Source organism: Elephas maximus, chromosome 12 (assembly GCF_024166365.1).
Source record: "Elephas maximus indicus isolate mEleMax1 chromosome 12, mEleMax1 primary haplotype, whole genome shotgun sequence".
In the NCBI taxonomy this organism is placed as follows: domain Eukaryota; kingdom Metazoa; phylum Chordata; class Mammalia; order Proboscidea; family Elephantidae; genus Elephas; species Elephas maximus.
This window is the reverse complement of record NC_064830.1, coordinates 37,254,561-37,276,029: the sequence shown is the minus strand read 5'-3', so window position 1 is coordinate 37,276,029 and position 21,469 is coordinate 37,254,561. Positions and strand designations below refer to the sequence as shown.

The 21,469-nt window shown below is 43.0% G+C and overlaps 1 protein-coding gene across 8 annotated transcripts in view; it reads left to right on the top strand.

Annotated features, from left to right (window-relative positions):
* The window catches only part of LDAH (lipid droplet associated hydrolase), a 141,128-nt gene extending 121,702 nt beyond the window's left edge, over nucleotides 1-19,426 (top strand). For 6 of the 8 annotated variants that reach the window (XM_049904824.1, XM_049904821.1, XM_049904822.1 and 3 more), the window contains one exon: nucleotides 16,357-19,426. In XM_049904824.1, coding sequence (XP_049760781.1) covers nucleotides 16,357-16,554 — 198 coding nt within the window. In that variant the 3' untranslated portion in view covers nucleotides 16,555-19,426. The remainder of the gene's footprint in view (nucleotides 1-16,356) is intronic. The other 2 variants (XR_007519750.1, XM_049904825.1) reach the window with 2 other exon arrangements.
* Nucleotides 19,427-21,469: the final 2,043 nt, after the last annotated feature.

The window sequence follows — 21,469 nt, the reverse complement described above, 5'->3', positions numbered from 1 at the left end:
AGCTTTGGTACTTCTGTGGCATCATTTATCTGTCTGTCCATCCTGAACAGAATAGAACCCACTAACCCACTGCCGTCCAGTCGATTCCGACTCATAGCGACCCTATAGGACAGGATAAAACTGCCGCATAGAGTTTCCAAGGAGCACCTGGCAGATTTGAACTGCCAACCTCTTGGTTAACAGCTGTGGCACTTAACCACTACGCCACCAGGGTTTCCAGAGTAGAGGTGTGCTAATCCAGTATGCAACGTGTGGTTGTCTGTGGCTAGTCTGAATTGAGATGTGCCGCAAGTGTAAAATGCACATTTGTTCTCGAAAATTTGCTATAAAAAATGTTAAGTACTTTATTAATATTTTTATATTGATTACATGTAGAAATGATAATATTTTAAATAAAGGAGTCCCTGGGTAGTGCAGATGGTTAACATGCTCAGCTGCTAACCAAAAGTTTGGATGTTCAAGTCCACCCAGAGGTGCCTTGGAAGAAAGGTTTGGTGATCTACTTTCAAAAAATCAGCCATTGAAACCCTTTAGAACACAGTTCTGCTCTGACAAACATGGGGTTGCCATGAGTAGGAATCAACTTGATGGCAACTGATGGTTTTTTAATATATTCATGATATAAATAAAATATATTAAAAAAAAAAAAAGTAAATTCATCCATTTCTTTATACTTTTTAAAAATATAGTTACCAGAAATTTTAAAACTCCGTCTGTGGCACACATCATATTTCCTTTGGAAACAGCCGTAGCCTAGAGCTTTGTGTTTAGTGCTGAGTATGATGTCTGCTGGGTACAATGAAATGATCCCTACTGAGTGTGGCCAACTCTTACAGGACCAGGCACCCACAATCTGCAAATGAAATCCTAGATACCCTACTGGGTTTAGGATTCCTTCAGGAACTTTATAAACTTAAACCTGCCTATAATGTTAATTCATATTTCTATAATCTCCCAGTAAAATTGTCTTAAAACAAGAAATGTATATGTCCTTAAAATTTTTTTTGTTGTTGTTCAGAATATTGATCCTGTAGTAGCTTCGCCCATTAAGGACTTTTTAAAATGCTAATTTGCATCTTAGGCCATTGTGTTCATTGTATTTCTAAATGACAGTTGGTCAGAGATTGTAATTTTGAAGCCAAAAGGAAGTCCTTACTAAGTGGGACCCCAGGAGGGACCTGCCCTTTGGGGACATGAAAATACAAGAAAAACAGTATTTTATTTTTCAGTTAAATTATAGTGACTCTTATAAGTGTATCAAAAATGCATTTTAAGTTCTTAAGCTGGGAAGTTTATGAAAACTCAACCCCCAGTTAATAATAAGACTGACAGATACTCACTTCCAAAATTCACACTTGCTGAATGTCTAGACCCATCTTGTGTCAAAGCCGGTCTTACCACCTGTAGGAGCCAACTGCTGTAAAATACTCATCATTTCTGGATTCTGTGTGTATGTTGTGCTCAGAAGGAGGTCAAAGAAAGGTGCTAACTTATTCCAGTCCTAAGTTAAATCCATATGCAAGTGTAATCATTCCCAGATAGGGGTCTGTTTTGCTAACTATGTCAGGGCTGTAAGGTTTACTGTGATTTTTGTGGGAGAAATATGAGTGTATTATGGTAGATGGCAGACGTTTCAAGGTTAGTGTTAACGTACATTCAGAGGAATAAACGTTTTCAACTATGGGGAATAGCTTTGTTTTATTTTTAAGACAGCATTAAATGTACTTGTGAAATTTCGGGAAGCAAGGCATTGTTTAATTTAATGATGCAAAGCTGCCTTGCCAAAATAGGTCAGTGCGGTTAATTGATTATCCCTTCTATCAGCTAAATTTGAGCTCTCCTCTAGAATAATACAAATCCAATTCCTAAATGAAACTAGAGAGACAGGAAGTTTATTGCAACTTTTTTTCTGTAGTGAAAAAGAGGAAGCATGCTGTAATTTAATATTGGTAAAATTTGAATCAACATAGTGTGTCCCAGTTGGCTCAGGAAAACAAGGAAACTTCAAAGAGTGAATAGTTGCAGAAGAATAGTTGGCCATTACCTCCTACCTTCCAACACCATGATAATTAGTCAGACTTGAAGACTAGTTCCCAAAACTAGAAATGTCCCTATTTTATATATTCTAGTCAAGGATACTCTGCCCATTTCAGCCCAAACACAGGCATTCAGAGACTTCATACCTACCTAGCCGAACTATCCAATGTGAAGAGATTTTGAGCCACAAATATTGGTGTAAAAATCATTCAATATACCTGAATTATTCAATTTAAAACATGTGCACCAATACAGGAGAGATCAGCACAACTGGACTAAACCAAAAGCAAAGAAGTTTCCTGAATAAACTGAATGCTTTAAAGGCCAGTGTAGCAGGGGTAGGGGTTTGGGGACCATGGTATCAGAGGATAACTAGGTCAATTGGCATAATAAAATCTAGTAGGAAAACATTCTGCATCCCACTTTGGAGAGCGGTATCTGGGGTCTTAAACACTAGCAAGCGGCAATCTAAGATGCATCAACTGGTCTCAACCCACCTGGAACAAAGGAGAATGAAGAACACCAAAGACACAAGGTAATTATGAACCCATGAGACAGAAAGGGTTACATAAACCAGAGACTACATCAGTCTGAGACCAGAACTAGATGGTGCCTGGCCACAACCGATGACTACCCTGATAGGGAACACAACAGAGAACCCCTGAGGGAGCAGGAGAGCAGTGGGATGCAGACCTCAAATTCTCATAAAAAGACCAGACTTAATGGTCTGACTGAGACTAGAAGGACCCCCAGAGGTCATGGTCCCCAGACCTTCTGTTAGCACAGGACAGGAACCATTCCCAAAGCCAACTTTCAGACAGAGATTGGACTGGACTATGGAATAGAAAATGATACTGGTGAGGAGTGATCTTCTTGGATCAAGGAGACACATGAGACTATGTCGGCAGCTCCTGTCTGGAGAGGAGATGAGAGGGCAGAGGGGGTCAGAAGCTGGCCGAATGGACACAAAAATAGAGAGTTGAGAGAAGGAGTATGCTGTCTCATTAGGGGGACAGCAACTAGGAGTATACAGCAAGGTGTATGTAAATTTTTGTATGAGAGACTGACTTGATTTGTAAACTTTCACTTAAAGCACAATAGAAAAAACAAACAAACATGTGCACCATCTAGTTAGGAATCCACAAGGAGTTAATGTAAAAATAGCTTCTCTGCTGTATCCTGAAGGAGCCCTGGTAGCACAACAGTTAAGCACTCGGCTGCTAACCAAAAGGTTGGCAGTTCCAACCCATCCAGCGTCTCCGCAGGAGAAAGACCTGGCAACCTGCTTCCGTAAAAGTTACAGCCTAGAAAACCCTGTGAAGGAACTCTACCTGTCTTACGGGTAGCTGTGAGTCAAAATCAACTCGACAGCACTGTGCCTTGCAGATGACCTTCTGATTGTTTTTCTTCTTCTGGAAAACTATCATTTCATAATCAGCAGCTTTGGTTCTAAATTGAAATTTTCTATCACTGGATTTCTTTTATCCACATGAAGAGAGCTTTTTATCTTCTTGAGGAAACTGTGTCTTTTTAACTCTATGGGAAATCTAGTGGGCTGATAATCTACCCCCGAAGTCTAGAGACTTTATACACAGTATTGCACAGTTGTGTATATTTGCCATGCTTCAACACTGGATAAAGTTATTTCCCTTTCCTGGGGCAAATATGTCAGACTAATAGGTGTTTCCAAAGAGTATACCATGGTTTATGGCACCATGGGTTGTGTTATTTCTTCACCTGACGAAACCTGCTTGGCTCCAGTGTCATCTCCAGGAGGCCTTTACCTTCCTCAGCTGCTGGTTCTGGTTCCTCAGCTCCAGGTTTTGGTTCCTCAGCTCCTGGTTCTGGTTGAGTGTCCTTCCCTGGACTCCCGTGCTCCTTGTGTAGACTAATGATACTGCAGTTAACACACAGCATTTAAAGGATCAGCCTCACTGTCTCCCACCTTGAGGGAAAGAGCTGTGTTTTTCTCATCTCCACATCCCCTAGAGTCTAGCACAGTGCATACTACATGGTAAGTAATCCATAAATGTATGTTAGATGGGTGGATAGAGAGACAGATGGATGAACAAACCATTAGAGTATAGATTCCAAACCTTTGTAGTACCGGAGAGTTTGGCTTTCTCATAAAATGTGTGGACTTTTCTCAGATTAATATTTTTGAGTGCAGGGTTGTAAAAGAACCAATTATATTCAAAATACAGTTATCAAAATATTTTAAAAATAAATTTATAATACGGTAATAAGGGCATCTTATTTACATATTAAATAATAGGATGTACTATCAGTCATAGTTTACTGTAAATTCATAGTGATGAGCATTAATAATTTTTGTTATCTCCAACAAGTTTACTGTGATTTGAAAATATCTACAGTAATTCCCCTTAATCCACAGTTTTGCTTTCCACGGTTTCAGTTACCCACCATCAGCCACGGTCCGAAAATGTTAAATGAGTACTGGGTGATAAAATCGCACACCGTCCTGCTCCACCGTTCACATAATTTTATTTCAGTATACTGTTATAATTGTTCTATTTTATTATTGTTGTTGTTCATCTCTTGCTGTGCCTAATTTATAAATTAAGCTTTATCATAGGTATGTATGTATAGGCCAAAACATAGTATATATAGGGTTTCAGGCATCCATGGGGGTCTTGGAACATATTCCCCACGTATAAGGGGGACTACTTTATAATCATAGATGACGAAGTATAGGGATTACTGATAATACTATGGTTTGTTGCCTGTATTCATAATTGAAGGAAACACTATAGTTAGAGATTAGCAAAAATAAAGATATAATTTTTTCCTCACCCAAATTTACATTCTCCCGCTTCTATCCATGGACCTGCATGAATCTGTTGGCCCCAGGTGAAGAAGCCTTGCATTGGAGAAACTAGAAGAGGTCAGGCAGCATGATGTTATGGCTTGGGCACTCTCTTGAGATCGAGAAACCACGGTATGGTACACCGTGGTATGCCACACTAAAGAGACTAGGCAGGTTTGAGTTGTTGGGGAGACTTTTAACCATCATATGACATGGCCACTGACCAGTCAGAAGATATTCCAGCTGATATGAGCAACTCCTTTATATCAATAGCCCTAGGAATGTGGTCAGATTAACAAATGAGAGGGGATTATTTAGAGAGAAATGTGTGGAGGAATATTGGAAAAGAATGAAATTTGAGGCAACTAGACTAGAAGATTTTTACAATAATCAAGGCAGGGGGATTGGAGATGAAGAGGGGAAGAATCTGGAGATATTTAGGAGGCCAAATCAAAGGCACTTAGTACTAATAGGATATGAGATAATGGGAGATGGAGGTTTCTGAGATTATTTCTCTGTATCTGGATCTGGTAATAAGATAGGGAATAAGAAAGAGAAGCAGCAGCAAGTTGCGAGTGATGGTTGAGAATAATTCATTTTGGTACTTGCGTTTGCAATGCCTGTGGGTCTTCCAAGGGGAAACATGACGGTAGGTAGCTGGATATGTGGGTATGAAGCACAGAAGAGTAGCCTGGGCTGAATTTTTATTTGGGAGTCATGAGGATATAGTTGAAGCCATGAGTACGGATAATATTAACCTAAGGGAGTATGTGGAATAAGGAGAGAAAACATCTAAGGATTGATCCTTGGGGAGCAAAGCTTAAGGGTTAGGAGGAAGGATGGAATAAACCAAGGGAAGAGAATCAGCTGTACATTTTCACCACCCGAATCCCAGTATTCATCCAGGAGCCTCTGGGGTATGCTCTGCTTTATGAGGCACCTGGCGTGTTTGAGGCAAATAGGAGGTCAGTATTCCCTTGTTCTGTCATTGTTCTAAACTATAAGGGGATGCATGTCTCATTCATAGAAAAGTAAATTAGCGTTTGGTTTATAAACTTGAAGTTTCCATTTAAAACTCACTTAGGAGGGAAATTCTAAACTGCCGTGACCATCTTTGGCGCAGGCTTATGGAAACAGCTGGTGTGTGCTACTGCCAGACTGAATCTGAACATCACCGTCAGTCCATAGGAGTCTGAAATTGTTCCCAGAGGGAACACACGGGCGCAGCTTTCTGATGAAGGTAGCTATGGGTGGAGGGGCTGCCTGTAAGACGGTGCTGCCCCTGCCCCCAGAGGTCAGGCCAGGGCTACAGTGTGGTTTGGGAAAGGAGCAAAATATCCTCAAGAATAGGAACCCTCTTCTGTCTCCCCATCTTCCTCAGCCTACCTTAGCCCAGAGGTGCATGTTGCCTTTGGGAACAAACCTGTGCAGTTTTTGCAGATTTGAGCATGCAAATCCTTCTGACATGCACACGTCCTTCTTGGTGGAGCATAGCAAGTGCTGCCCAGACCAGCCGACCAGGGCTGCCTTTCTGCCAAGCCTCGGTCTGAAACTGATTGTGTTAGTTCTGGCTGTTTAATTTGAAGCCTGTTTAGAATGTCATAATCATCCTGGAAATAGATAGGTTTGTTTTCATCTCAATCATTGTGACCTTGAAAGCTTCATCTTGGCAATGGTGCTAATATACCCTGGAGTTGTCTAGTAGAGCATGATGGAAAGGAGGTAGTGTGCTGGAGTGCAGACTCTTCAGAGTCACAGACCTAGTTCAAACCCCAGCCCCACCCCTTGAAGAGTTATGTGACTTTGGTTAAGTTACTTGACTTCACTGTGCATCCTTTTTCATCAGTAAAATGGTTTAAAGATACTATCTCTTTGGATACAGTTGTTGCAAAAAATGATGCCATAATTCATTTCAAGACCTTGCAGCATTATGGTATGTACTATGCCTAGTATGTAGTGAGCACTCAGTAAGTGTTGGTTATTACCATTTTGAAGTTAGTTGTATCCTAGATATGTCTCTGAGTACTTTAAAAAGACTATTTGCCTAACTTTTCCTCCCCACCCACACCCTTTCCCAGCAAATTTCATTCTGTAATAAAAGATTTTGGTGATACTAAGGTGTGTGGCCAAGAGACTCTGGAATGCCCCTATCCATCCTAGATCGTAGCCTTTGCTCCCCGAAGATGCCTAGGGGAGATGTTGCATAGGAACGGTGATGAAGGAAAACAGAGCTGTACTTAATGTTTACCAGGATTTGGGCATAATACCCAAGTGCAAAGAATTCTGATGAGCGGAACTGGGCCATTTCCCTGAGTTAGTTAAGCAAAACCATTTCATCCCACCTGCCAGTTTGCTTTTTCGTAGATAGAGACAGAAAGGTTTAAGCAAGGATAAATGTGCCCCCAGTGCCTGGTACTCAGCTGCCTCACCAGAGAAAAACAGAGGTCCTGGTCCCACTTCTCACTCCAGCCTCATGGAAGACAGAGACAAAGCTAGTCACTAGATAGCCAAGTGACTTCCATGTGGGACTAAGTAGGTTCTGACCCTTTATGATTTAGGCACACAGAAAGGAGAAGAATGGCCACACTTTGCAAACCTTTTGATGCACAGTGACCAACCAGTGGCGACTGGTCCAGTCAGTAACCTGGTTGGACCTACTTCTCCTCCTTGGGAGTTTCAATTCCCACTGCTTGTTCCCCTGGATACCTGCAGAGGGGAAGTAGGATTCAGTGGGCATGAAGTATTAGGTTTTCACCTCCACCCTCAGCTACCTTTTTTTTTTTAATTTTATTTATTTGATGATTTTAATTCTCCTTATTTTCTCAAGAATGGTTATAGAGCCAGATGGGGATGAAAGGAAGCAAGGTAAATGGGAAATTAAATTTCCTATTTCTTTAGCAAGTCCTCAGGTCCTAAAAAGAGTTGCTTAGAAAGGCCTCAGTGATATTTTAATGTTTTGTGGTTTCTTATGTTCCCAAGAGGGATATGATTATTAAATAACTGAAAGAAGATGCGTATAGAATAGGTTGCCTTCAGAGTTGCAGGGTAGAGGCTTAAGTGCCTTTAACTTGGAAGGATGGGGAAAAACAGAAGGCAGTTGGTGTAGTCCAGCTCGTTCTGGATTCTCCCGAGAGGTGGAGATGCACTGCAGGACCTAACAGTTTATACCTGGAGCCCAGGAGAGCTGGGAATTAAAGCCAGGACAGGGAACTCTAGCTGGGAGGCAGGGGACCTAGATGTGTGGCTACTAATTTGCTCTCCCTTGGTAAGCAAGGAAACCCTGGGGGAGTAGTGGTTAAGTGCTACGGCTGCTAACCAAAACACATCAGCAGTTTGAATCCACCAAGCACTCCTTGGCAACTCTGTGGAGCAGTTCTCCTCTGCCCTATAGGGTTGCTGTGAGTTGGAATTGACTCAATGGCAATGGGTTTTTGGGGGGTTTTGGTAAGCAACTGGCTGCTTTGTAGCTAGCCTTTTGTTTCTTCAACTTGAAGAAAAAAAAAAAAAAACTTGCCAGGTGGGAGTTATTTCAGAGAAGGAAAGAAAGAGTGGAGAAAGCAAGAATGACATGATTTTATAGGGCAGAGAAAATGTCTGTCTTCCCTGAGCATCTGCATCATTCCTTTTGGTTATGGTTTGAGTGCCGGCTGACTGTTTCCCTTCCATACTGCATGATAGCTCAGGACACTCTTTCTAAACATAATAGTGCAAAAACGTAGCTGGGGAGCCTGTTTAGTTCCCAGGGAACTACAGCTCTCTATGAAATGCACACACAGCCCTGGAAAGCAGTGAGCATTATCTTTGCTGCTTCGAAAACCCAGAAGCTCACTCACCCTGTGGTGCCTAACAGGATGAGAAGCACCAGTCCCAGAATGCTGGGGCCTCCTTTCGTTTTGGAAGATACTTGACAAAATGGCAGTATAGCCTAGGCACCAAGTCTACTTACAAGTAAGAGTGGGCGAGAATCCACTTTACTCAGTGAGCTAGGTGTTAGTGTTAGCTTGATAAGGGGGTGTGCTTCACTGTTTGATTCTTACCTTCCATCTGATCTGTCTTTCTCCAGGATCATTTTAGGGGAATATACACACCCACACATACATGTGTGTGCATAATAATGGATAATGTACAGAATAAAATACCTTTGCCTTACGTTTAAAAAAATTTACTACATATTCTCTGAGCCTGGCTTATGTCAAAAGCAGCTCATCAGAGGAAAAGATATTTTAAGGTCCTGTGGCTTCTCTTCCCTCTGACCTAGGCACAACTCCCACTGTGGGGAAGAATCTAGACAGATTTTTCCCCAACATTACACAGTCTAGGTCTAGGAAGTGCCTTTGTCATTGTCGTCATCATCATCATCATCATCCTCATCATAGCCACTACCCTTTCAGAGTACATACTGTGTGTCAGGTACTTTATATACTTTATTTTCAAGTCCTCACCACAAACTCACAAAGTAGGTATTTCTATTCCCACTTTACAGATGAGGAGCAAGCACATAGCACAAGCTACATAGCTCGTCCAAGGTCACAAAGCTAGTAAATGGAAGAACCCAAATTTCAGTCTGGGTAGATAGGGCTCGGGACCCAACACTGCTCCACGCTGCCTCCCTGTACTGACTGTGGAGCTTGAGTAGTTTCACAAATTATTTTACTGTAATATAAAGCCTTTATGAGAAGCTGTTTCACTCGGAGCATGATACCCCCAGAGGCCGTTTACCACTGTGCTCGGGTTGATACTGTATCAGGAAACACACTGCTCAAAGACCACCTGAAGGCATGAAGTCCTTCAATTTAAGTCCTGGGAAAATCACATAGTGAATAATGTTCTGAGGATCTTCTACAATTCAGTTTATCCATACATTAACCAAAAAAATACACGTTTCTAAAGCGGTGAAAAACTTTCATTTTATTACCCCTGCCATTCCCATGATGCATGTAGCCCTGCTGAACTACTGAATAGAGAGAAGAAATTCAGATCAAAATCTTTGTGACTTTTAAAATTGTGAACATTTAACAATGTTGTTATATCACTGAAAGTGATTTTCATTAGTTATTAGCTGAATCAGATATATAAATTTGGGTCAAAAGATGGCTCCTTTCTCGTAAAAAGACCAGACTTAATGATGTGACTGAGACTTGAAGGACCCCAGAGGTCATGGTCCCCAGACCTTCTGTTAGCCCAAGACAGGAACCATTCCCAAAGCTAACTTTTCAGACAGGGATTAGACTGGACTATGGGATAGAAAATGATACTGGTGAGGAGTGAGCTACTTGGATCAAGTAGACACATGAGACTATGTGGGCAGCTCCTGTCTAGAGACGAGATGAGAGGGCAGAGGGAAGTCAGAAGCTGGCCAAATGGACATGAGGAGAGAGAGTGGAGGGAAGGAGTGTGCTGTCTCCTTAGAGGGAGAGCAACTAGGAGTATATAGCAAGGTGAATATAAGTTTTTGTGTGAGAGACTGACTCGATTTGTAAACTTTCACTTAAAGCACAATAGAAATTATTTTAAAAAAAAACCAAACCCATTGTCACCAAGTTAATTCCAACTCATAGCAACCCTATAGGACAGACTAGAACTGCCCCATAGGGTTTCCAAAGATGTAAATCTTTTTGGAAGCAGAATGCCACATCTTTTTCCCTGCAGACCAGCTGGTGCAAGGCTGGTGTGTTTGAACTGCCAACATTGTGGTTAGCAGCTGAGTACTTAACCATCGTGCCACCAAACCAGCCAAACCTGTTGCCGTCAAGCCGATTCTGGACCATAGTGACTTTATAGGACAGAGTAGAACTGCCCCATAGGGTTTCCAGGGAGCAGCTGGTGAATTCAGGCAGCCAGTCTTGGTTAGTGGGGCTCCTTATATCCTCTGTTAGTTAAGCATAAAAGCCAATAGCTAAGAGTGTATACTAAAACAAAGCTTTGTTGACTCCCGCAGGGTAGAATTAGGGTTTTCCTGCCTGGGTTTTCACAGTACTTCGTTCATCTCTTTCTCTGCCAGTTGTGTTTTAAGGCCCATTCTGCAAGTGCCTGTATTCTTCACTCGTCTGTGAGCTTCTCCAGGGCAGACACTCTTCCTCATTTCCAAATCTCTACCACTCAGCCCAGTGCTAGTTGTAGGATAGGGTCAGTCATTTTTGGTGGAACTGCTTGGAATCTGTCACCTTCAGTTTCTGTCCAAAAGTGCCTGTTTTTAGATTTTAAACAAAAGCACATAAAAACAGACAAACATGGTTTCTGCGTGGGGACAAGCTGCAGGTGGTTTCAGGGACACATCAGTAGGAATGTGCCTTCTTAGGGGCACTCAGAAAAATTAAAGTAAAATATGTCTACGGGCACAGAGGCTGTAGTGAATGTAATTCCATTTTCCTGCAGAACACTTGAGGACGAGTAAAAACGCAGGTGTAGGAAATCAGAATTTAGGAGAACTGAGAAAATAGAAATTTTGTTCAATAGAGAAGTGAATTATTTAACATGAGAACGATTTATAAACACAAAGATTTCAACCTCAAGAATACGTACTTTTTGTCAACTGTCAAACCAAACCAAAACCAAAATCATTGCCATCAAGTTGATTCCAACTCACAGTGAGCCTATAGAACAGAGTAGAACTTCCCCACAGGATTTCCAAGGCTGTAACCTTTATAGAAGCAGACTGCTACATCTCTCTCCCTTGGAGCAGCTGTTGTGTCCAAACTGCTGACCTATTGGTTAGCAGTTGAGTGCTTAACCACTGCACCACCAGGGCTCCTTATCAACTCTTATGCATATCAAAACAAGTGCCAAGGAGAAGTAAACTATGGGAAATCATTTGTTTTCATATAAACGTTTGAATGTAAACAGCCTACTGATAGCCTAAGATTCTGACTCCAGTGTTTTCAAGGCAGTTCTCACCCCATGGCATACAGAACCCCAGAAGAAAGGCATAGACTGGTGGAACCCCCGAGACTGTGGCCCTTAGGCATCCTTCAAACTTGGAACTGAGATCACTCCCAAAGATCTCACATTATAACCATATAATAGACAGGCCTATAAAATGAATAGTAACACCAGTGAGGAATTTACACCCCAGAACAATCAACTATACCAGACCTAAAGGGCAACATCTGCCCCAAAGCAACGTTCAGAAGGAAGGTAAGGGCAGGAAGCTGGGTGAATGGACACAGGGAACCCAGGGAGGAACCCGGAAGAGTGCTAACACACTTGGGGGTTTGCACCAATGTCACAGAACAAGCTATGTATAAATTGTTGGTTGGGAAACTAATTTGCTCTGTAAACTTTCACCTAAACCGCAATAAAATGTTAAAAAAAATTATAAGAGTAAAAAAGAATTTTGTAGACTTTGAGAAGATTTTAAATAAAAGTAGTTGGTTTTGTTCTGGAAACCCGGGTGGCATAGTGGTTAAGTGCTATGGCTGCTAACCAAAAGGTCAGCAGTTCAAATCCACCAGGCGCTCCTTGAAAACTCTACAGGGTAGTTCTACCCTGTCCTACAGGGTCACAATGGGTCGGAATCGACTCGATGGCAACAGGTTTTTAGTTGGTTTTGCTCCTGTCTTAGATTATCAAACTCAGCTTTCCTATGCAGTTTAGGACTCCCAGGCTTCAGATTTGGTATTCTCATCACATGATCAGTTCTCCTTTCATCGTTAATAGTAGTAAAAGGTAGTAGCGGTTAAGAATGTTGTCTCTGGATTTGTAACCTGGCTTTACAATTCACTGATTGCTGGAATTTAAGCAAATTCCTTAATCTCTCTAAATCTCAGTTTCCTCTTCTGTAAAACAAGGATAGAGTACCTTCCTCAGAGGGTTGTCGGAAGAACTGAACGAGATAATGCGAGGAAAGTGCTTTACACAGAACCTGGCACGTTACTCTCAGCTCAGCATTATTCGTAGAGATTCAGTTTTGCATATCCACACAGTAATAGTTTACGCTCTTAACCACTCTGTTTTGGTCCTCTCCACACTTGCAGTTCTTCCTCTTTCTTTCCCCTTCACCTTTCCTCCCCCAGGCCCCCACTACTCCGTTCACACACTCCATACTTTTTCAGTTTCCTGTTTAGGGTTACAGGTGCAGAGTTCTCTGGTCAGATCTATTGCCTGTGACTTATAATCTGTAGGGAACAGGAAGTATCTCAAGTCAGTGTGTGCACAGGCATTAGAGTGACCACGTGTTTTACTTATAAGCCAAGATTTTTATAGAGAGCCCTTCAGTGAATATAGCCAAAAAAACCTAAGAGAAAGGGAAAACCTGGCCCCACAATCTATTAGGGACTTAACAAAACACAGCCTACTCTAAATGGTTACTGGTCTTGGAGGTTCAAGAAACAAAATCAGATTTAAAAAAAAACCCAGCGCCGTGGAGTCGATTCCAACTCATAGCACAGGAGAAATCTAGACTCCTCCCTGTTGTGCTGTTTTAAATACTAATACTACTTTTTTAAGGTTCTTAGTATATGCCTTGGGCAGTGTGTGCCCCATAACTACTTGGAACTGTACCATAGTTGGACATGTCTTGATACCCAAAGATGGGTGTAGGGTCCCTGTAATCCATGTGTTTTACCCCAGCACAACTGTCTAACACCCCCATGCATGAGGGGAGGGATGGAGTTTCCCTCGTGCTGAGGTTCATTAAGCTGGACTTCTCATGGAAAGCTCTGGTTCTGTTCCAGGTTGTAGTTGCCTCACTGAAAAGTAAATGCTAAGTTCTTCATAGAAATATTCTTTGAAATGTCAAGTAAAAAGCAATGGCAGGTGTGTACAGGGGTGGCATTCTTGTCAAGATTTTCTAGGGGAGATCTTTCCTGCCTTGCTTTCCTTCTAGTTGACTCTGTGTATTACAGTTTTTCACTGTAGCTTGTACCGGTCCGAGGGCTCCCAGATAGCTTTTGCAGTGGCCAGATATCTTCAGACAAGAGAGTGCCCAGGAGTGGAGGAACAGACCTGATGAACACAAACCCAAATCTGAATATTCAGATCTATCAGCCTTTTCAGACCCTAAGGAAATGCTGAACAAATGTGTGTAATGACTGTTCCATGTGCTATTTCCTGAACAAAATTTAAAAGATTCCCGATGGTAAAAGTAGGGAGTGGCTTAGAGAGAACCTAAAGTTATTAGCCCTTTTGGTAGATAATTAACGCTGCAAATAACATACTCCTAACAGTATTTCAGAGGGAAGCTGTAGCAGGGTGATGGCTGAGAGAGTCTGAGAAACTTATTTTTTCACACCTGGCCAGAAATGTCACTCACTAATTGTGAGATTTCAGCTACAGAGACAGTGTTAGAGCCCAGGAAGGAAAAAGCCAGAAACTGCAAGTTTCTCGCATCCTCCAGGAAACAAAAAGAAGTTTTCACTCGGCTAAGAGCCATTAAAAAAAAAAAAAAAAAAAAAACCCAAACTTGTTGTGGTCAATTCCGACTCATAGTGACCCTATAGGACAGAGTAGAACTGCCCCATAGAGTTTCCAAGGAGCGCCTGGTGGATTCAAACTGCCGACCTTTTGGTTAGCAGCCATAGCTCTTAACCACTCTGCCACCAAGGTAACTGTGAGAGCCATGGCAAAATGATATTTGGTTTAGAGGCTTTAGATTGCCTAGAAGTGGCTGGAATGAGCAAAAACAGGAGAATGTGAAGAATAAATTAAATGATAAATCTGTAAGCCACAAATTCTCTGTAACATTCAACATTGGAACCTGAGAAAATTCTCTGTGAAATGATTCAGAATAAATCTGCGGCTCAAGATTTAGTTGTTACTTGTTTATCTACAGAGTACTATGTGAAATGATATATTTTTCTCTTTAAAATGTTTCTTAATGAACCATCTCTTTTAAATATTGGTTAGGTCATAATATTACTGTAATCAAGGCCAGTGTTTTTATAAGAGCAGCTCCCTCTGTCCCATATTCAGAGAATAGATTTAGTGGTTGATATAGTAAAATCTTAAAATCATCCAATAAGCAGAGGCAATAAGAACTGTTTCTCATGCCCTCCTCTCCCAACCACTTGATCCCCTCCAATCTCTCTTCCAATTTCAGCCAGAGTAATTTTCATAACATACAGACCTGATCGTGTCACCTCATTATTTAAAGTCTTTTGTTAGTTGCTGTGAGCTTCCAGAAGAAGGCTGGCTATGACCCAGTCTCTCTCTGTCTCTCCAGTCTTGTCTCTCACCACCCTGCATCCACCCATTTTTAATTACTTGCAATTCTTCAAGTATGTCATCCTCTTTCATACTTCTTTTACTTCACTTGGAATGCTCCCCACAGTGTGCATCCTCCCCTACTTGAAGACTCAACTCTCTGGGGAATCTTTCCTGATTCCAACCAGCTGCCCCTCCCCTGGGCTCTCAGCACCCTGTACTGCCTCTGCCATTTTGAGTCCTAATTATCTGTGCACATGGCGTCTTTTGTATCCCCCCCACACACACACACTAGAGACCCAGTCTTATTGTCTCTGTATTCCAGGTTCCTAATACAAAGTAGATGCTCAGTAAGTGTCTGCTGAACAAAAGGATGAATAAATATTTGAGTGAGTGAGCGAGCGAATTTGGTATAGTTATGAAAATTGCAGGTAGACTGCAACTCCACTTAAGGGCTGGAGCTGGGCAAAAGTCTTTTTTTTTTCAGTGATAATAGGTATCATAGAGTCCATAAAATTTAGTTTGTACTTTTGTAGAAATTACCACTATGTGCCTTTCTGAATATAAGATTTCACCTTTGTTGCCTTTTTTTTTTATATAAGAAGTAAAGAACAGAACATAGCTGTTTTTCAGTGAAGCCCAGCAGCCTAGACACACACACATACTCACATATGCGTACATACATGCACGCACAGGTATCACAGCAGATGTAGAGAGGTATCCAAAAAGGGTCTTAGCAATGCCTCAGAGGAGGCTCTGTCTCCATTCCGCCTGCTTGCTGTCACCTAAAGTACGACCGCTCCTTCCCACTGAATGAACATACCCCCCTTCATGGAGCCCCTCTCAGGGCACTGATCCCATTTCATCTACTACATTGGAAACCCTTTGAAGCCAGTGTCTATCTGATTCATCTTTGCATGAATTCAGCAAACATGACCCGTATGCCTACCAGGTGGCTGTATGAAAACTATTAAGTGTTTAATAAATGGTCACTAGTCACTCAGTGACTGTCTCAGTGGCTCTCTTCCTCGTCTTCACCTGCCTTCTGTTCAGTGTCCATCCCCACCTCAATACACACAACTTTGCTAGCAAGTCCTTTTTGGGGATTACAGGTGATCTGTCACACAGGGTCTCCCTGCATGGGCTTCTTCCCATCAGGTGCCTCTCAATACACTCCTGGAAAGCCTGAAGGCTTAGGCCTCAAGATAGCCTCAGTCTGCGCGGTGCCTTGGGACTAGCTTACAGGGCCAGGCAAAGGCATTGTCTTTTAAAGCGTTGGGGGCAGCTGGTGCTATATCTCTGTGAAGAGGGGAAGATGTTTTCTAATAAAATTTTTTTGTCTTGTGTTTTAGCTTACATTTTACTACGGTACTATAGATCGTTGGTGTCCGAAAGAGTACTACGAAGACATCAAGAAAGATTTTCCAGAAGGAGATATCCGACTCTGTGAGAAAACGATGCCTCACGCTTTTGTCGTCTCTCATATACATAGCCAGGAAATGGCTGAAATGGCAGCTGCCTGGCTAAAGGATGACCTCTCCAAAATATAAATACTGATACGGGGGAACAAGAATCTACAGCCAGTATATAGGATCAGCAGATTTACTATACTTGGTAAATAAATGGTTAATTTTGTTGTTTGATATTAGCAAAGAAAAGATTGAGAACCTCTTGGCTTAAAAAAATACCAATTCCCCATATAGGCTGAAGTAAGCACAGTCGATGAATCATTCCATAGGCATTTTCTAAGATTCAGGGAATAATCATTTCTAAACAAGGTGTCTCGTGTTTGTACAGGATGCCCAGTGGTACCGTGTGGCTTAATTTGGAAGGCAGAATGCTTGCAGACAAAAAGAAATACAAATTTAGTTGATTCTAACTGTAGAATAGGCTCTTCTAGAGGAGAAATTATGAAATACCTACTAGAAAATGTAGAAGAGATCAGTGAGTATGGATAAATGGTTAGATATGTGAAGTGTTTGAGATCACGAGAAAGTACACTCATGCTGCAGGAAGTATGAGCAGTGGATCTTGACAGGAGACTGGGGTATCCTTGAAGGACAGAAGCTGAAGGTCAGCCCAGACTAACTTTGCACAGGTCTTGGCTGAGGTCATCACAATCAGACTGAGTGCCAGAGCAACCTGTCAACCCCACCTGGGACTATCTTGCAGCATGTCACAAACACCAAGTCCACTTGTTTCCAGCCACCAGTGGCACAGGCCCACCATTAGGGGAAGCACTGCTTGTCTCCGTATCTGAGCAGCTTCCCTGAGGAGTATGACTGCCTGATATACTTCCATTAGACAGAATACAGTTCACCACACAGTATCTGGTCACCTAGCCAGATAAGAGTTGTTGAAGGATCCCAACTCTTCCACCTGCCACAAGACAGGCAGCAGTCTCTGTGCTGAGCCTGTGTCTGCCAGGTAATGAGCTCCCTGCAGGCCCCTCTCCTCCAGAGCCACGACAGCGAGCCACGGGCCTGCAGGCCCCTCTCCTCCAGAGCCACGACAGCGAGCCATGGGCCATCTCAAGTCAAGCCTGTGCCTGCAGCATGCGGTTGCCCATTCTGTTATTCTTTCAATAAAATTCTATTGAGGACCAGCAATTAGCCAAGTAGTGTGCTGGGCATTGAGAATAGAGTTCTTAGCTACGTTTTTTTTGTTTCTGAAAATCTTGCCGTAAATAATTATTGAAAGGGCACCTTTAAGTTGCTAAGTGGAGAATTACCATAAATTAGTTCTGCACATCTGCTTTTGTTTATTAGGTAGAAATAAATTGTTTTACTAAGGAACTAAAAAAGCAAGCCCTTAAATTATGTGAATTCACCTTCTCTGGAAACCTTGAAGTCTGGTAAAGAATAAGCATGTTCTTTTTTTCTGGCCTTAGAGTGGGCCGACAACATTGCTGTCTTCCCTAAACTGACTGAATTCAGGTACTTTAGGAGCCACATGCTAAGTCCCCCTGGCTGCAGTGACAGATGACGGTCGATCAGAAGCATTTGGTTTTCTCCTGGAGGAAATTTCTCATGACATATTACTCCTTAAGGACAATGGAATGGTGTTGTTCCTCTCAAAACCTAAAGCTCCCCGATGAAAGATTCGGCTCTGATAGGCTGCCAACCCAGTGCTGAGCACTGATGACTGTCCTCTGGCCTGGCTTCTGCATCTGAGCAAATGACTTCTCAGAGGGGAAGAGCCAAGTTCCAGCAAGGAGTGCTCTTGGCCAGGGAGAAGCCAGTGGACGCAGAGGCCACAGGCACAGGACTACACACAAAGACCTTGTTGGCATCTGCGTGAGGAAGCCTTTAGCAGATCTGATGCTGGAAGCTAGAACTTGTGTCTCTGAAGTGCCTTGCCTACAGGCCATGCTCAGTAGTTTTAAACTGAATCATTTAAACAGGTTCTGGGTAAATCGTACCTACTGGAATGAAGAGTAACAGTCTCAGCTTTTAGCCATTATTTTACTTCTCCATATTTCAAATGCCCAGATATACAAAGTTGTCTTAGTTTTGTTTTTTTGGAGCTTAAAGTAGAAGACACCAGTTCTTATTTCTATTTCTTGTTTATCATCTGAACACCAAATGAATTACAGAAATGTTTTACTGGCACCTGTGTCCCCATTCGGCCTGATCTGTGTGTTGGGAGCGGGGAAGGTAAAATCTGCGCAGTTCTCCTAAGTTACACTCAGGTCAGAGTCTCTCCGTAGAAGTGGAAAGCCACTTTCTCACAGCTTCTTTTAGAAAGGGAAGAATCAGATTTCAGGAGACTGAAGTTCATTGTATTTCATTAGGAATTAAACAAAAGACTAAATTGATAAACAGGGGATGAAATCCATTTTCCAGAAGCAATTCTGCCTGTCCAGTCAGCCACAGCGATGGTCCTTGTCAAAGATTTTCACTTCCTAGAGGGTTATCGGGTGCTGACTAGAAAGCAGAAGTTGGCTCCATGATTAAGCGCCCTGGGTTGCGCATCTGCTCTAGGCCATTGGAAGAATCTCCACTGTCAGCCCCTGGGGCTCTGTGGCCTGATGTCTGAGGCTGCCAGGGCCCTCTCGGAAAGCCAGTGACTTTCAAAGGCTTTTTTTTTTTAATGCTACACTTTATTAAAACAAACAATTCCAGATTAAAACAGACACGACAACCAAGTAAAACACGTGATTCTGGACTAGATGTTTTTGCCATGAAGACATTGTTGGGACAATTTGTGCAACTCAGATGGGGTCTGAAGATTAGATAGATGGGGTCTGAAGTAAGGTACCAGTGTTAATTTCCTGATTTTGTTGGTTGTATTGTGCATAAGTACTGAAGACACAATAAAGTATCCGGGGTGATGGGGAAAACATGTTGGCAATTTCCTCTCAAATGGTTCAGGGGGTAAAAATGTTTCTTGTATTTTGTTTGCATCTTTTTTGTATGTTTGAGATTGTTTCAAAGTTTATTAAAATAATTAACAACAAAACACCGTGTTGTCTCTCCTGTGTCTATCTCTCTTGGCCTCTTTTCTAGAAAATGAATTTCTTCAAAGCAGCAAATGGAGACCTGGGTTCAAATCCCAGATCTGTCATTTACCAGGTTTGTCATGTTGCGTAAGACATAACCTCCCTGAGTGCGCCCCCCTTGCCTCATCTAGGAAATTGGGATAATACCTGTATTTACTTTTTTGGATTTTGAGAGGGTCCTTCACACTTTGTGACATGAGACTTGCTCTGGAGATGCCTTCAGTCTTGTGGGAGAGGCCAGACACATGACCCACAGCTGCTCCCCACCTGGGCCAATGTGATCACTCCCCTGCATCTGTATGGGGCCCAGGCAGGAATCTCAGTCCCCTGGCAAAGTGACTGGGAGGTTAAGTCTCATGTGTTCATCAAAGCTGTTCTGTCCTCAGCACTCCAGGGGGAGAGCCCCGGCCTCAGAGCCTCAGAGATTCATCTGTTCACACAGCATGCTCAGTTCTTGCCCCCGACTTGTGGTTCAACCGCACCCCCCACCTCCCACGACTGAAGACGGGCCCAAGCATATGCTCTTCTGTCCTGCAAGAGAAGGCCAGGAACAAAGACCGTGTCTCAGATTGCCTTGGACACACACCCTACTGACTGACCGACCTCCATAATGGGGATCAAATGAGGTCATAACATTTAGCACCCTGCCAGACTCATGGAAGATGCTCAATAAAATGGCACCCAACGGACAAGGGCAGCAAAGTTGTTTTTTCCTTACTACCTCCTTGGTGCAGTGGAGGGCCCCAAGATACCCCAAGTTCCTGCGTTGTTTCACCGAGGCTGTAGCTTGATTCTGGCACAGTCTTAGAATTTCTGGCATGTATGGGCACTTGCTTTCCTGGCTCCGCTCTCTGGCCTCAGGCCATGCAGGTCTCCCCCCACACAGCCAGGATATGGATTACAGTTGATTTAGAAAAGATGCAAGAAGCTAAGCATTTCTTAGAATACCTGAGACACGATCTTTGTTCCTGGCCTTCTCTTGCAGGACAGAAGAGCATATGCTTGGGCCCGTCTTCACTCGTGGGAAGTGGGGGGTGCGGTTGAACCACAAGTCGGGGGCAAGAACTGAGCGTGCTGTGTGAACAGATGAATCTCTGAGGCCCTGAGGCCGGGGCTCTCCCCCTGGAGTGCTGAGGACAGAAAAGCTTTGATGAACACGTGAGACTTAACCTCCCAGTCACTTTGCCAGGGGACTGAGATTCCTGCCTGGGCCCCATACAGATGCAGGGGAATTGATCACATTGGCCCAGGTGGGGAGCAGCTGTGGGCCACGTGTCTGGCCTCTCCCACAAGGCTGAAGGCATCTCCAGAGCAAGTCTCGTGTCACCAAGTGTGATAAGAAGTGAGCTTCTGTGTGGTATCTTCGAAGGGTGGGTGAGGGCCTGAGAAAGCGCTGGGTGACTGTAGTTCTATAAAGAGAACCTCCTGGAGAGACGGGGAGGAGGCTCACCCCTGCATTTTAAGTGTCTCATTGAGGCCTTACAGTCCTGTGAGGTTATGATTATGCCCATTTTACAGATTGCCATTGAGGTGCAAAGAGATAAGTAGCTTGCTCAAGATCTCCAAGCTAGCAAGTGGCAGAGCTGGCATTCAAATTAAGGCCTCTGCTCCGGAGCCATTCATTCCCTTTGCGTGCATCATGCTGCCCCCTAGAGGCAGCAATGGGCAAGCCTAGCAAAAGTGGAAGTTTTTTTTTAAAGCTTGAAAAACCAAACCAAACCTGCTGCCATCAAGTCAGCTCCGACTCATAGCGACCCTATATAATAAAGATTTTCAGGGGAAAAAACGCGCACCAAGCAGTGAATTGTAAGGAGGAAAGCCAGCAGACGGGCCAGAGATGAGGCGGTCATCACATACATTCTCCCGTAGCCACCCGATGCTCCACCCAGACCTGCTCACTTCAGTCGCTCCTCAGAGCCGCTCTGCCCCCTTCAATCTTTGGAATCACTGCTCCAGCTTTTAGC